The sequence below is a fragment of the Balaenoptera borealis genome (genome assembly GCF_965194805.1).
Source record: "Balaenoptera borealis genome assembly, chromosome: 8".
Classification (NCBI taxonomy): Eukaryota; Metazoa; Chordata; class Mammalia; order Artiodactyla; family Balaenopteridae; genus Balaenoptera; species Balaenoptera borealis.
Genome location: NC_138865.1, coordinates 34911484 through 34925801, shown reverse-complemented (window position 1 = coordinate 34925801; position 14318 = coordinate 34911484). Strand labels below are relative to the sequence as shown.

Genomic DNA, 14318 nt, shown 5'->3' with positions numbered 1-14318 from the left:
TTTGTGGTTTTAAGCCAATGAGATTTTAGGGATTATTTTTTACTGCAGAAAACTTAGCATATATAAGGTAGAGCTGTTGCAAAAGGAATCCGTCCTCAGCTGGGAGCTGGAGAATGGATAGAAGGGAATAATCTCTGATAGGTGAGACTTTAGTTCAGCAGGGCAGAGAATGGGACTGTAGTCTAGTGACAAGCCTGTTACAATCACTCACTACAACTGGGAAGATGATGTTATTTACAAAGCTCCTACTATTAACTCATATCTGCCTGTTGAATAAGCTTCATGCTATAGCTGGTTAATTTATATTGGGATACTCTCACCTGGGTATTTTAATTGAAAATCAGTATGTGCAGTAGTAATTTTAAAAATATAACTGAGTGTGCCCTTTTCATTCCTAATAGTATGTCATCGAACTTCTTCCCAAACAATTAACCGTAAACTGTTTATTCCAGGTTCCAGAAACCACTTAAGAGTTAATTGTGTTGCTGAAGGAAGCACATCATATTGCTCAGCCTACAGACAGCAGTGACAACCCAGCTTTGTTTACAGTTAGGACAAGGTCAACTCCGTGACCACTCTGTCATTGTAGGGGAAATGGAGAGCAGAGCATCTCTTCCCCAAGTGCTCAAGAACCAGAGTGTGGAGATCTCTGTGTTCCATCACAGGTGAACAGCCCCCAAGTGAAGCACCCTCTCCCCTTTTCCAACATTGACCAAGTGCCCAGTTTTCTTTTGTTCCTTCTCCACAATTCCTCCCACATGAGCGTGTCTCCTCTATCTAGGTCGGAGAGTAAAGGATGCTTAGACAAGACCCTATTTCTGTCCTGATGCAGCATTGGGTAGCAAGCATTTCTGAGCACTCACTCATCCCACCCCATTTCCTTCTCCAGCACCCAGGGCATGGTGAGGGCAGCAGCAGGCAGAACCACGGTGGCTCCGCTGCCACCTCTATGGTCATAGGGATTCACATGGTGTCATCCAGACCCTCTCTCCTGGTCACACATGCACAACCTGTCCTGCAGGAAGCAGTGGCCCAGGCTCCATGGGGATCCAGAGTTCCCATTCCCAAGGACTCAGAACTGTTGACCTCACCTGGATAATGATTCCTTTCTCTTTATATTCTGCTTGCAGTGCCTTGGAAAATGTGCACACAAAAGCCTGGAGCAAGAAGGAGAAACACCTAAGGACTTCATTCTCTGTCAGAGCCAATTCACTCAGATTTCAAAGGACACCACAGGGAGCTTATCTTCTTCACCTTAAAATGCAGCAGTTTGTCTTGATGGGAGTTAGAACTTCATTTCTTGGTCTGGGAAGAGCTCCCGCAATGAGAAGGAACATACGTTTTGTAATAAATACATACCTAGGGCCACTGCATATAGATACGCTACCCGGGGGGAGCTCTGCCTTGTCTAGAGCACCCACAGTTCCAAAGATTTGTTTTATGGCTAGGGCAAGAGGACACCTGGTGAGGCCTCTGGGATGGAAGGAAACTACAATGTTACTTGCTGGCCAGAGGAGCACAGGGCTCCCAGGCAAGGAAGTGAGTGGGAGCTGGAATTCCATGGGGGCTGCGCTTGCCCGGCTGTGCTGCTGAGAGGCTTCATCAGCCCAGGGGCAGCATCTTTTTCTAATTTGCACCCAGATACTGGCTGACTCGCTCCTCCCTGTACCCAGAAGAGTGCCTCTAGGCAAATCAGTCCATCGCCTTGCCAGATGATCCAAAGGAAAATGCTAAATGGGAAAAACAAAAGGAAGAAGGAGAAGGAGGCTTGGACTACATCTGTCACTCACCTTAGAAGCCGAATATGTGGAGTACAGAGGCCAGGGAAAGAGGGCCACCCCAGAAGATATGTTCAAGATGAGACCTTTCCGCCTAAAAGGCAAGAAACAAAGTTTCAATAGTTTTGCTGCCTGATTACACCTTGAGAAGGAAGAAAATAAAGGGGCTCATGTGAATGCTGGGAAACTTCCACCCTCTCTAGGTTTCCATGTGTGCTAAGTGTTCTGCTTCCAAGAACTGTCAGTGGAACTTCACCTCAATCATGAACTACACCACACAGTGATGCCACTCGGCGGTCAGTTGACTTCAAGAGCTTGTGACTGGAAACAGGGGCTCTGCTACAGCAAAGATCCACCACCAAAATGCAGAGAACCAACTCAGCTCAGACAAGACTCAAGGGGGAAGTGATCCTTCTCTCTCAAATGTGACCATATGAGCTCAAGTTCCCTTCTGACTCATAAAGATGACCCACAACAGGACAGATGTCATATGCAGAATCCTGTCTTGGGTGGAATTTGACAGTCCATCATCTGCTCACACAGGCACTCCTACATAAGTCTCTGGGGTTCTTACTTACCCTTTTGAAATTCAATATCCTTAATCCTTCCCAACTAGATGGATTCAATCCAGAAAAATCAAGAAACTGAAAATTGGAATACAAGGCCAAGCCCCTTCTTTCTCTAGGGAAGATAAAACTATTAACGATTTGCTTTTAGTGAATACCACCTGAGAAAAACCAGCTCCCAAATGGGCATTGTAATAGGGTAATTTAAAACATGGAATAAATAGAGACACTGATGGGGTGGTGATTTTTACCCCAAAACTGGAGTATTCATTCTGACAAGAGCTGAAATGCATAATAACAAAGAGATGATCTTGGTCTCAGGCCAACTTCTGAAGTGTCTTTTACACTCACTGTGAGTTAATTTTTTTAACACAATGTCTGCTGAAACTGCTGTTCTCTTCCTCCCTCCAGTATATGCTACATTTGACCTGCAAATATGCTTATCTGCTTGCAAAGCTGGCCTGGTCCAACCATAATCTCCATGTCCTTTCATCATAGTTTTATCATTTGTTAAAGCAGCAGCAGATGAACCATATCCCCCTGGTCCCCAAGTCAGCTGATTGCCAGGCCAGGCAGACCATGGCTTTTCCAAGGAAAGACCTTACCTTGATTCCATGTGTTTCAGAATCAGCTGTGTCATCTATAAGAGAAGGGCAAAGTTAAGCCCTGACAAAGGAACTATGTAGCAATGTGCCGTGGGGACTTAGGAAGTAGGTGTTGGAGGAAACGAGAAAGAGCTTCATCTTCTCAGATGGCCTTGAAAATCTGCTGACACTCACTGGAGGTAATTCTGACAACACTAGAGTCTGGCTGGAACCCATAAAAGGCAACTTAGACAAATGGCAAACAGTTCAGAGGCCTCTGGTTTCTTCTTCATAAAACTGAAGTCTTCCTGGAAAATGAAGGGAGTGAAAAACTATGGAAATTGGCTTATGTCTGTGGGACCAACACTGAGGTTCCCCAGATACTCTTCATTCTGGGAGAGAGGCAAAAGTAGTTTGGCCATTACAAAACTCACACAAGAGTTAGAATTAGGGGACTGTCAGGAAACCTAACAAGTGTCCATGAGTGTCTCACATACAAGGTATGAGATGGAGAAGGACATCTCTTCAATTCAACAGCAGCCTCATTGGCAGCCTGCAGGTGGTCTGTGAAGTAGCTCCCTAGACACAACATGTCTGCTGGCCTGTTGGAATTACAACAGCATTGAAAAATCCCTTCCCCACCCCAACCTACTGTCCCTGGAAGAAGTCTTCCCTGCCAGTTCTGGAGCTTAAATATTTCATTAAGAAAGATTTTCATGTCATAATTTTAAGGCATCCATTTTAAGAATTAAGAAAGAGGCAAACCCATGGACTGAAATGTTCTTGAAAGTACAATTGAGTGGAATCAGGCTCTGTCTTGGGAGCAGGTTTGAGACAGAGAGGATCCAAACAGATGGAGAGAGGCAGAGAAATAGAGGACACTGGGGACCAGAAGACAAGTTTGCTTAATTTTTCATGCTGTCTGGGGCCCTGCATTTCCTAGGAAGGCCCCTAAGCTCATCCCTGGGAGCCTCCAGATAATGTTTTCACTGCTCTGGAGAAGCGGCAGGGGTGGGAGTGGTGAGGGCTTCCTAGACTGGACTGCCTTCTGAAACCCTGGATTTTGAGGGAGGTGAGAGAAGGATGAGGACTAGATCATGTCAACACCCTTTCCTTGCTTCTCCCAACTTCATTAAGGATATAATTGGAGCATTGTTGGACAGCATTTCTCAGTCTCCCAAAAGCCTGACTGGGTGAATGATCCCAATCAGAGACACAACACTGGACTTTGTGGGTCCCTGTCTCAAAGGTTCCAGTATTTAGTCTCTTATCCCACGTTCCCTTTGCCCTCAAACTCATTCTCCCATCTCTGCCTTTGATAGAGAACTCTAGTGTTTCCAGATGGTTCCTTTGGAATAATTAAGTGATACTAGTCATGCTTCCAACCAGCGTGGCCAACTTGGGCATTGCAGACTTAGAAGCTAAACTTCAATTTGTTTTCTTTGTTACTTAAGGAAGTTAGTGTCTACCAAGATATAAAATAATTTTTTTGAAAATCAAAGCATTTCTCTGCTAAAAGAGTCAGAGGGTTGTCAAATACATTTGGGAAACCCTGTGATCAAATGGACCAAGAATGAAAGATCAATGTATCCATTAATGTGAAAGATTTTAGTGGTAAGGCTGCAGACAACAGTGGAACATATAAAACCTTCAATTACATCAGCTGGGGATTTTAAAAAGCCATTGATTGCTCAGCATAAAAAGAATGTATGTACCAATAAAAACTGAGCAGGAAACTATAAAATACCAGTATACTTACAAAAAAAAAAAAAAACAACCAATGGTGAAAATAATTTTTGTCAGCTCAACTGCAGCCACATGAAAAAAAAATTTTTTTGGTCTGTTCAGCATCCATCCCCCCTTTTTATGTTGATAGGAACCTATTTTCCTCTGGGAAACCAGTTCTCCCCGCCAGTCCATGCTGTGAAGACGAGACAGCCCCCTGCCGCTCCCCAATAAGGGTCCCAGTTCCATGAAATCAGTCATACCTGATTCATTGCTGAAGTTCCATTGGACCAGCCAGAGTGCTTATGAGGGCTGCCAGGCACAGCTGTGAATTTTGTGTACCGAGCAAGGTGCCCAGCTGTGGGGGTGAGTGTGGGCTGAAAGCCCAGGGTTCACTCACAAGCCATTTAGAGGGCTCTCATCATTCAGAGGGAAGGGAAATATTGTGTTCACACAAAAGCATCATCTACTCACCAAGCATGGGGCTATGTCCACTCTTAAGCAGCACCTTTCTCCAAATTGTCTGCCCAGACAATTTGTCTCCCTTTTTCTTATTCACACAAAGACACAGCATAGGATAGCTTTGTGGTACTCATGCCTATAAATGCGTATGCAGTTAATTCTAATAAAAGGACCTGAGTGCTGAATGGCACCTGACACATCAATTAGTTCAATACTCTTTTAATAGCAGATGAAGAATCTGAAGTTCAAAGGGGCTAAATAGCATGCCCAGTGCTGTCCAATTAACTAGTAACTGATCTGGGATCAGAATACATATGAACTTGAACTTCACTTCAACAAATAGTTTTTGAACAACAAGAGTCTATAAAATCCAAGCCACACCCTCTGTCCTTTTTCCAAACTGAGTGAGCTTTCCTCTATTTACAAAGACTAAAATCACAAGAAGATACTAATTTTTTTTAAGTTGCTTTGGAATCCTGAATAAGTTTCATCATCATCAGGCCTAATATGTTCTGACATATGACAAAACTGAATGCAGAAAAAGGATTCATATGCTAGGGAGAATGAATCCACTGTATTTTCTTGATGAAAACAGACAAGACAATTAAAAGGCTACTACATGGTCTCTCAGTTCAATTTTAAAGTACAGTTCAATTTTAAAGAATTCTGCATCTACAGGGAAGGGGCCAATTCTCCTGAGTTGCCAAATCCAACAGCTACTACATTTTAATGCGCTGAGCACTTACATTGATCACATACCTTCACTACCGAGGTGATGTTACAGTGGATGAGGCTCTGTAATAAATAATCACAATCATGAATCAGCCGGATCATTTGAGAAATTCTCTTGAAAAGTATTCAGTGCTAAACAACCATGAAGTGGGCAAGTGTGTCTGATTGGTTGCCTCAGCCTGCAAATTAGGCTCCTAGTTGATATTCAGAATGCACTAGAATGGGGAAACATCTGACACCCACATTATGATTCTATAAGAATGTGATCTCGAATAGAAGTCAATTAAGAGTTTCCTTGAAAATTTCGGCAGGAATACGGAAACAGTTTTTCAAAGGGAGATGGTTAATTTCCAGCTGAAGGAAGGGAGGTTAGTATATGTGGTCTAGAAGACAATAGCATAGAGATTAGAAAGGTGAATGGTTGTATTACACAAGGTATACAGGTTCCGGGCTACAGAGGGCAGTCAAAGAAACTGCTAGAATCACCCAAGACAGACAGAGAGGAAAAGAGGGTCAGACATATAGACAAGTACAAATGCAGACATAAAAAAAGAGAAGCAAGAACGGAACCTGCTTAATGGAGAGACACCAGCTTGTGCCGGAAACAGGGACCATGGAGTTAGACGTGTGGCCGGTGAGGATGTTCAGCAGGGTCCGAGCAATCTGGCATTATTTGTCCCCGCAGTAGACGTGGGGCCTACACAGAACCTTACGAATACTTCGGGATCGGGGAATAGAAGCATGCTAGCCTGTTCAGAATTGTTATAACCCCACGACTTCAAAGGTCAGGGCTTGGGGAAGTGTCGAAATATAGTGCCTTCAAAGACTGTTAAATGTGTAGTAAATTTGCTCATGGCCAGCAAGGGCAGTCATGGGTCCGAGTCAAGCTGGCTGAACTCACAACAACCCCAACCACAGAGTCTGTGCGAGGGCATTCTCTCACACTGAAAGTGGAACGAATCTTATTACCTGGGAAGACAAAGAAAGCCAAAGAGCTGGCCTTCTCCCACTGAATCCACAGCTATGAATTTGTTAGGCAGAATTACCCCCTTAGAAAGCAAAGTGCAGAGCCCCGAAAGACTGGCATAGGTAAATTTTGGTGTGTGGAGAAGAGGGAAGATGTCCTTATCCTAGAGATAGTCATGAACAGCGGTACCCTTGACTGTGTATCAAGTACTCAGGCGAAAAGAAAGGGAGACCTCCAGTCATCCACCTGGAATACAGAATACAATCCCATTACCCCCTCCCGGCCCTGGTGATTACCCAGCCAGGGGGCTCAGGGCCACGTGAGAGGAAAACATCCACAGAAGAGTATAGGCCTACCTGGATGTCATCCGGTGTGTTAAGGAAATGACGCGGGAGAAGGTTTGGAAGCATGCCGACATTGTTGACTGACCAAAAGAGGCAAAACATAAAGATGTCAGAAGAGCCCATGGCAAATGTCTATTGAAAGCCTTAAAAATGGTCATACTCCACCCAGGAATTCTTGGGAAGTTTTCCAAGGAAACATGTACAAAAGATTTATATACAAGGTTGTTTGTTGCAACATCATTTGATAACAGTGAGGAAACTGGAGAGAAAGAAATTGTGGTCCTATAATACAATGCACATAAAATGAATCATGGTGGTGGGATGCAATGGAGTCATTCAAATCTATGACTGCTCAGAGTTTTAAAAACCTGGGAGAACACTAGTGATGTATGATTTTTTTTTTAATGTTGCAAAACAGTACGTAAGTTTAATCCTGATTTTGAAAATATGTGTGTATGTATCTGGAAGGATATATACCAAGATGCTATCTCAGGCTGTCAGGACTTCAAGAAATTCATAGCTCTTTTACATGCTCATCTGTTCTTTCCAGTTTTCCTGCAACACGTTTTACACTTTTATTAGTAAAAATGTAATTATTCTAGAAATCAGAATCTTCTATCTATGTACAATATGAACACTGTACTGTGATGTGGTTACAAAACAGATTGTCTATAAATTATCTCAGAAAAAAATTGTATCTCATTTCCCAAATGAGAAAGTCAGTCCTCAGATAACCACACTGACTCACTATTTCATGGATCAATTGCAGCGATGTTTGTTTGCTAAACTAATTCCTTTAGGCCAAAGTTTCCCTCTTCCTGCCAAATGTCAATATCAGTTCAGTGAAAGAAAAATATTTTAATACTAGGAAGTATGGTTGGGAAGATTGAAATATGTAGATTTGCTACATTCCAAAGTCATATACAAATTTGTTAATCCAGTAATTCCTCTTGAAGAACTGAACTTTAATATTTGGTTTAATGCTACAGCTTACAGTCATGGGTTAAGTTTAAGCTACTATTGAATAATCAAGTATCACTAAGATAATTGTTTCACTGATTTATTACAACAAGCTTTGCATTTTGTAATTCACTTACCTAAAATTCCAATTTCTAAGTCTTTAAGTTTTTCTTTAATATACTCATAGATGTCATCTTTGGTAAAATCTGCTTGTATAATCTTCACACTACTTCCTATCGTCCACTCTGCATTAGAGACAACAGTTATTTTTTAATGAACAGGAGTCCAAATCCCCCCCTTGCCCATGTTCTCCCAATGCTCCTGTACTACCTGAACAGACGCTTAAGAGCACAAGCCCATCACCTTAATTAGAAACAAGAAATAGCCTCGGATAAATGCTGGGATGTGTTAAAAGATTTGTGAATGATGGTTTCTGTGTGATTCTAAGAGTCACTACAGTGACAAGTAAAGACATTATAACAGATTTAATGCAGTGGTTCTCAAAGCAAGGTCCACAGACCACAGCATCAGCATCACTGAGAACTTGTTAGAAACACAAAATCTCAGGCTCCACCCCAGACCTACTGAACCGGGAAACCCTGGGAGTTGGCCTGGTAATCTGTTTTCACATGTGCTCGGGGTGACTGTGGTGCATGCTCAAGTTTCAGACCCCTGGACTAAGGGCTGTAAGAGCAAAGTGCAATGCCTCTGCCCAGTGAGTGTCAGGTCCTCGTCACATACACTCAGAAACCCTTTGTATTTGTCCAACACTTTAGCATTTATAAAACATTTACATGCACAATATATTTTTTAATCCTCTCAACAACCTTGTAAAGTAGGCATTTTCTCCATTTTTCAGAGGAGAAAATTAAGGCTCAGAGAAGCTTACTAGCTTGACCAAGGGCACCCAAACTCTGCTCCCTCCAAGTTCAATCCTCTTTCCACTGTTTTATGTGAACTTGCCTTGTGCAGGAGCTCTTTCTTAGATATAAAAGCAACAGGCAGATTTCACCAGCTGCTGCCTGCTTAGCTTTGGAATTAGACCCAATATTTCTGGGGCAAGTGATCTTAAGGCAAAGTTTGGGGGCAGTTCAAAGACACTACTTGCTTTTCAAAAGGATGATAAAAAGTACACTTTAGCACTGTAAGGGAAACACTGAAGAATGTCCTAGTCCTGGGTCAAAGTTATTTCTGATATCCAGACAGAAAACAAAAGCAGAATTCACTGGTTCAAGGGCACTGAGCCTCCTCGTTGTGACTGCTCAACCCCACACCTCCCACGGCCTTCTCTTAGCCCAAATTCTCTCCAGGGAAATAAGGCTCTCCCCCAGACAGCCTGCTATGGTCTTCATCTTCACGAGTCTTCATAGTTGAAGACTCATTCCTTTGAGTTAAGGAATTTATTAATTACTAAATTAGTAATTATTATTAAAATGCAAATGCCCAGAAAGGGATATGATGATCATTATTAAGTAAGAACACGTCAGAGTGGATCATAATAATAAAGCTTTATAATATAAATGCTGTCTCTTGGGGTTGTATAGTGTACAACCTTCAAAACCATACATGGCAGCCCTGGATCAAATCTTTTTTTTTTAATCTAACAACTAGCAGTAAGCATTGTCCCTCACCCTACTGCAAGGAGCACAGCATAGACATAGGGAAGTGAAGTCCCAAACATAGATTCTGCTTTTGAAGGGAGTAGCGGAAGCAATCAGACAGCTGAGGCCTCTGGATGAGGGAGTCTGATTCTAGATATGGAGACGCTAGACCAAAGAAGAGAGTAGACCTATTTGTGGGGTGAGTCTGCCCCTGCTTCATGCAGCCTGAAGAACCCCTGGTGAACTAAACTGAAGTGAACTAAAGCCACTTATATCCTGCACTTAACTTTGTAAACTGGGATCCCCTAAGGAGGCTGGTACCCCAGCCTCCAGACAGCAGACGTAGGGATGCTGACAGATGTCTCTATGGGCAGGACAGGAGCAGACTTGGCTGGTGGGCTCCACAAACATCTCCCTTATTTCTTGGGGTCACTCACCAATCTCCGCAGCAATGGCCTGTAGTTTTTCCGGTGTCCGGCTGATAAGCACGACATTGAGTCCCTGTCTTGCTAACTGAGGGTAGGGACGGGAAAACGAAAAAGGTGATGATAAGCAGACAGGGAAGGCTTGTTACATTAAAGGTGAGTTGGGGCATCACCCAGTTGGTCACAGTGTGATGTGCTTGCTTCTCCTGAGTTTAAATATGCAGAATGTGATAAAGGTTTCTGGGCTATGAGTAAAACAGCCACACTGGGCCAGGCTAAATGTAACATAACAGTAGTCTATTTGCATGTGTTTATTATGTGCCAGGAACTATTATTCTAAGTGCTTTTTTGTACAGATCCACAATCTGAATGCCCTCCTATCTAAAGCACCTATGATCAGAGGTGTGGTGGAATTCAGAATTTGGAGGATTTTATACTATAATTTATGTAACAGGGTCTAGAGTAGCATCCCATAATAAAAAACAATATTTCTGCAGCGACTTGTGAGCTGCCTCCTATTCACAAGAACGTTCTTCCTGTGGTTCTCTTCACTTGGGCACAGTCGTGGGCCTGAGCCCTTTCTTTCTGTTTTCTGGCTCCCAACAGGACAGAAAATGGAATAGGAAACTGGAGGGTAAACAGATGCTTCCCTGAGATCAGAAGGAACTCTCTTCAGATTGGACACTGCTTCGACTCATGGGGGCTGAGCGACAGTGTGCAGAAGTGGTGTGCTTGAGCATAACATAGGAGACAGGTAAATGCAGTGTGCTGGGTGGTCATGGACAGGCCCAGACTCCTCATACCTAAAAATGCTACAGGTGAGAAAAGATAGAGCTTTGCCTGAAGACAAGTGGAAAAACCAATGTTCATTTAAACAGAGACAGACAACATTTGAGTTAGTGACAAAGGGCCCAGTTAATTGAAATCCTTCTCTATGGTTTTAATTAAATGAAACTGTTATATTTTTAAATTGTGGTAAAATACACATGACATAAAAGTTACCTATATGGAATGTTTCACAATTATGTAATGTTTCACAATTAGTGTGTCATCCTCACACAGGGCCCGTGCTAATCTTCACTGTATCGCTTCAGTTTTAGTGTATATGCTGCCAAAACAAGCACTATGCCAGATTTTAACAAGGAGTTATATTATAGAAAACACATAAGAAGCTGAATTGAAGACTTTACTCTATGGTCTCCAATAGCCAATATTCAAACCTGTGGTATCAGAATCATTCAGGAAGACATCAAAAATAAACACCAATTCCCACCACAACCATCCAATTAAGAATCTCTGGAGTTGAAGCCTCAGCATTTACATCTTTTTCTATTTTGATTTATTAAATTATACTATTAAATACACAAGCACATTCTCACTGTAAAAGGTGTCACTAAGCCACCCCCACGGTTCCATTTCCCCACCACCACTAGGCTCCCGCTGTCTTTAGTTTGGTGTTGATCCTCCTTTCTAACTTTCTCTCTGCATCTACATGCATCTATAAGTACATACAGAAATAGAAGTTTGTTCTGTGGGATTTCTTTCTTTTCACACTTTATAAATGGCATTATAAGCTTGTCTTTTTAACTTAAAGATGTGTCTTATCTCTAAGTATTGTATCTATTTCTACGTCAGTCCACGCTGAGCCACATTTTTATTGCTTCATAGTTCACTTTTGGGTGAGCATTTAAGTTGTTTTGAAGTTTTCCTATTACCAATATTGCTACAGTGAAAACCCTTCAATACTGCTCTTTGTATATACAAGTGAATTAATTCCTAGAGTAGATAGCCAAGGAGAAGTGGAAATGCTGTGTTAAAAGGTACATGCTTTTTAAATTTTCACAGTATTGGCAAAATATCCTCCCTTAAAACTGTACCATCAAAAATACAGTTTCTACTTCTCCACACTCTGGCCCATATTTTATATTAGCAAATTTTTCAACCTAAAAGTCAAGAAATTACATCACTTTACTGTTTTGCTTTGCACTTTTCCAACTATCAGTGGGACTGAATTTTTTTTGTATGTTTATATGTGAATTACCAGCATATACCCTTTTTATTAAATTTTTTGTTGAAGTATAGTTGATTTACAACATTGTGCTAATTTCTGCTTTACAGCAAAGTGATTCAGTTATACATATATAAATTCTTTTTTATATTCTTTTCCATTATGGTTTATCATAGAATATTTTGCTCATTTGTTTGTTGTTTTTCTCTTTTTGTGACTGGTTTATTTCACTAAGCATAATGTCCTCAAGGTTCATCCACGTTGTAACATGTGTCAGAATGTCCTTCCTTTTCAAGGCTGAATAATACTGCATTGTATGCATACACCACATTTTGTTTATTCATCCATCATCAATGAACCTTTAAGTGCATCTTCTGTTTTTAATTTTCCCAGTTTGTTTATTTATTTTTTTAAATTTTTATTGGAGTATAGTTGATTTACAATGTTGTGTTAGTTTCTGCTGTACAGCAAGTGAATCAGTTATACATATACATATATATATCCACTATTTTTTTAGATTATTTTTCCATATAGGTCATTACAGAGTATTGAGTAGAGTTCCCTGTGCTATACAGTAGGTCGTTATTAGTTATCTATCTTATATATAGTAATGTGTGTATGTCAATCCCAATCTCCCAGTTTATCCCTTCCTACCCTCCTTTCTCCCCTGGTAGCCGTAAGTTTGTTTTCTACATCTGTGACTCTATTTCTGTTTCGTAAATAAGTCCATTTGTACCATTTTTTTTAGATTCCACATATAAGCAATATCATATGATATTTGTCTTTCTCTGTCAGACTTACTTCACTCAGTATGACAATCTCTAGGTCCATCCATGTTGCTGCAAATGGCACTATTTTATTCTTTTTTATGGTTGAGTAATATTCCATTGTATATATGCCCATTGACAGAGGAATGGATAAAGAAGACATGGTACATATCATAGAATATTGAATATAGTTCTCTGTACTATACAGCAGGACCTTGTTTATCCATTCTGTATATAAAAGCATACATCTGCTAACCCCAACCTCCCAATCCATCCCTCCCCTAACCCCCTCCCCCTTGGCAACCACAGGTCTGTTCTCTACATCCGTGATTCTGTTTCTGTTTCATAGATAAGTTCATTGTGTCATATTTTAGATTCCACATACAAGTGATATTGTATGATATTTGTTGTTTTCTGACTTACTTCACTTAGTATGTTGCAACTCTACTCACATCCATGTTGCTGCAAATGGCATTATTTTGTTCTTTTTTATGGCTGTGTAGTATTCCATTGTATATATGTACCACACCTTCTTTATCCTTCATCTGTCGATGGACATTCAGGTTGTTTCCATGTCTTGGCTATTGTGAATAGTGCTGCTATGAACATAGAGGTACATGTATCTCTCTGAATTATAGTTTTGTCTGGATATAACTAGAATATACCCGTTGCCCATTCTCCTGTTGGGTTGTCATTTTCTTATAAGTTTGTAGGAGCTTTATTTTTACATATTCTTGGTATTAATTATTTGCCTACTATATATGCAGTAATTATTTTCTCCTTTGATTATGGTGCCCTTTCCATACATTACATAATATTAATTTTAATGTTACCAAGTTTGTGAATATTTTCCTTATTTTTTTTTAGAATTTCCTTTATGATTTTCCCTAACTTCAAGGATATAAATACATTTTCCTGTAACCCTTGTAGTTTGTTTATTTTTGTTGTTGTTGTTTATTTTTGAGAATAGTGTGAGGTTGAAATCATCTAGCATTATTTTTTTCAAAATGGGTGGCTCATTGTCTTGGCAACATTTTTCTATTTGTCCATCTTTTCCTGATGTGAAATGCTTATGCCAAATTCTCATATGTACGTGGATCTGTCTCTAAGCTATCTGTTCAGTTCCACTGGCCTATTTGTTAACTTCTGTGCCAGTGCCACTTCTGATAATCGTATAATAGGCTTTGATATCTGGTGTCTCATAGAGGAAGTCCCTATGATTTATTATTTTCTTTCAAAATGTTCTTGTGTTATCTTCTTAGTTTAATTTTCCAAGTAAATGATAAGATTATATTTTTTAACATTTTATATTGAAATTAGAGATATTTAAGGGGAAAGTTGCATCTTTGCAGTATCAGTTATCTCATCCGTAATATGCTATTTATTCAGATCTTATGCA

The 14318-nt window shown here is 40.6% G+C and overlaps 1 protein-coding gene across 1 annotated transcript in view; it reads right to left on the bottom strand.

Annotated features, from left to right (window-relative positions):
- Positions 1-14318, bottom strand: part of HSD17B3 (hydroxysteroid 17-beta dehydrogenase 3) — a 233399-nt gene that overhangs the window by 27992 nt on the left and 191089 nt on the right. The window contains exons 4-10 of the mRNA XM_082401269.1: positions 10157-10232; positions 8256-8363; positions 7171-7238; positions 5875-5910; positions 2950-2984; positions 1791-1872; positions 1092-1157 (exon numbers count right to left, since the gene is read on the bottom strand). Coding sequence (XP_082257395.1) covers positions 1092-1157; positions 1791-1872; positions 2950-2984; positions 5875-5910; positions 7171-7238; positions 8256-8363; positions 10157-10232 — 471 coding nt within the window. The remainder of the gene's footprint in view (positions 1-1091; positions 1158-1790; positions 1873-2949; positions 2985-5874; positions 5911-7170; positions 7239-8255; positions 8364-10156; positions 10233-14318) is intronic.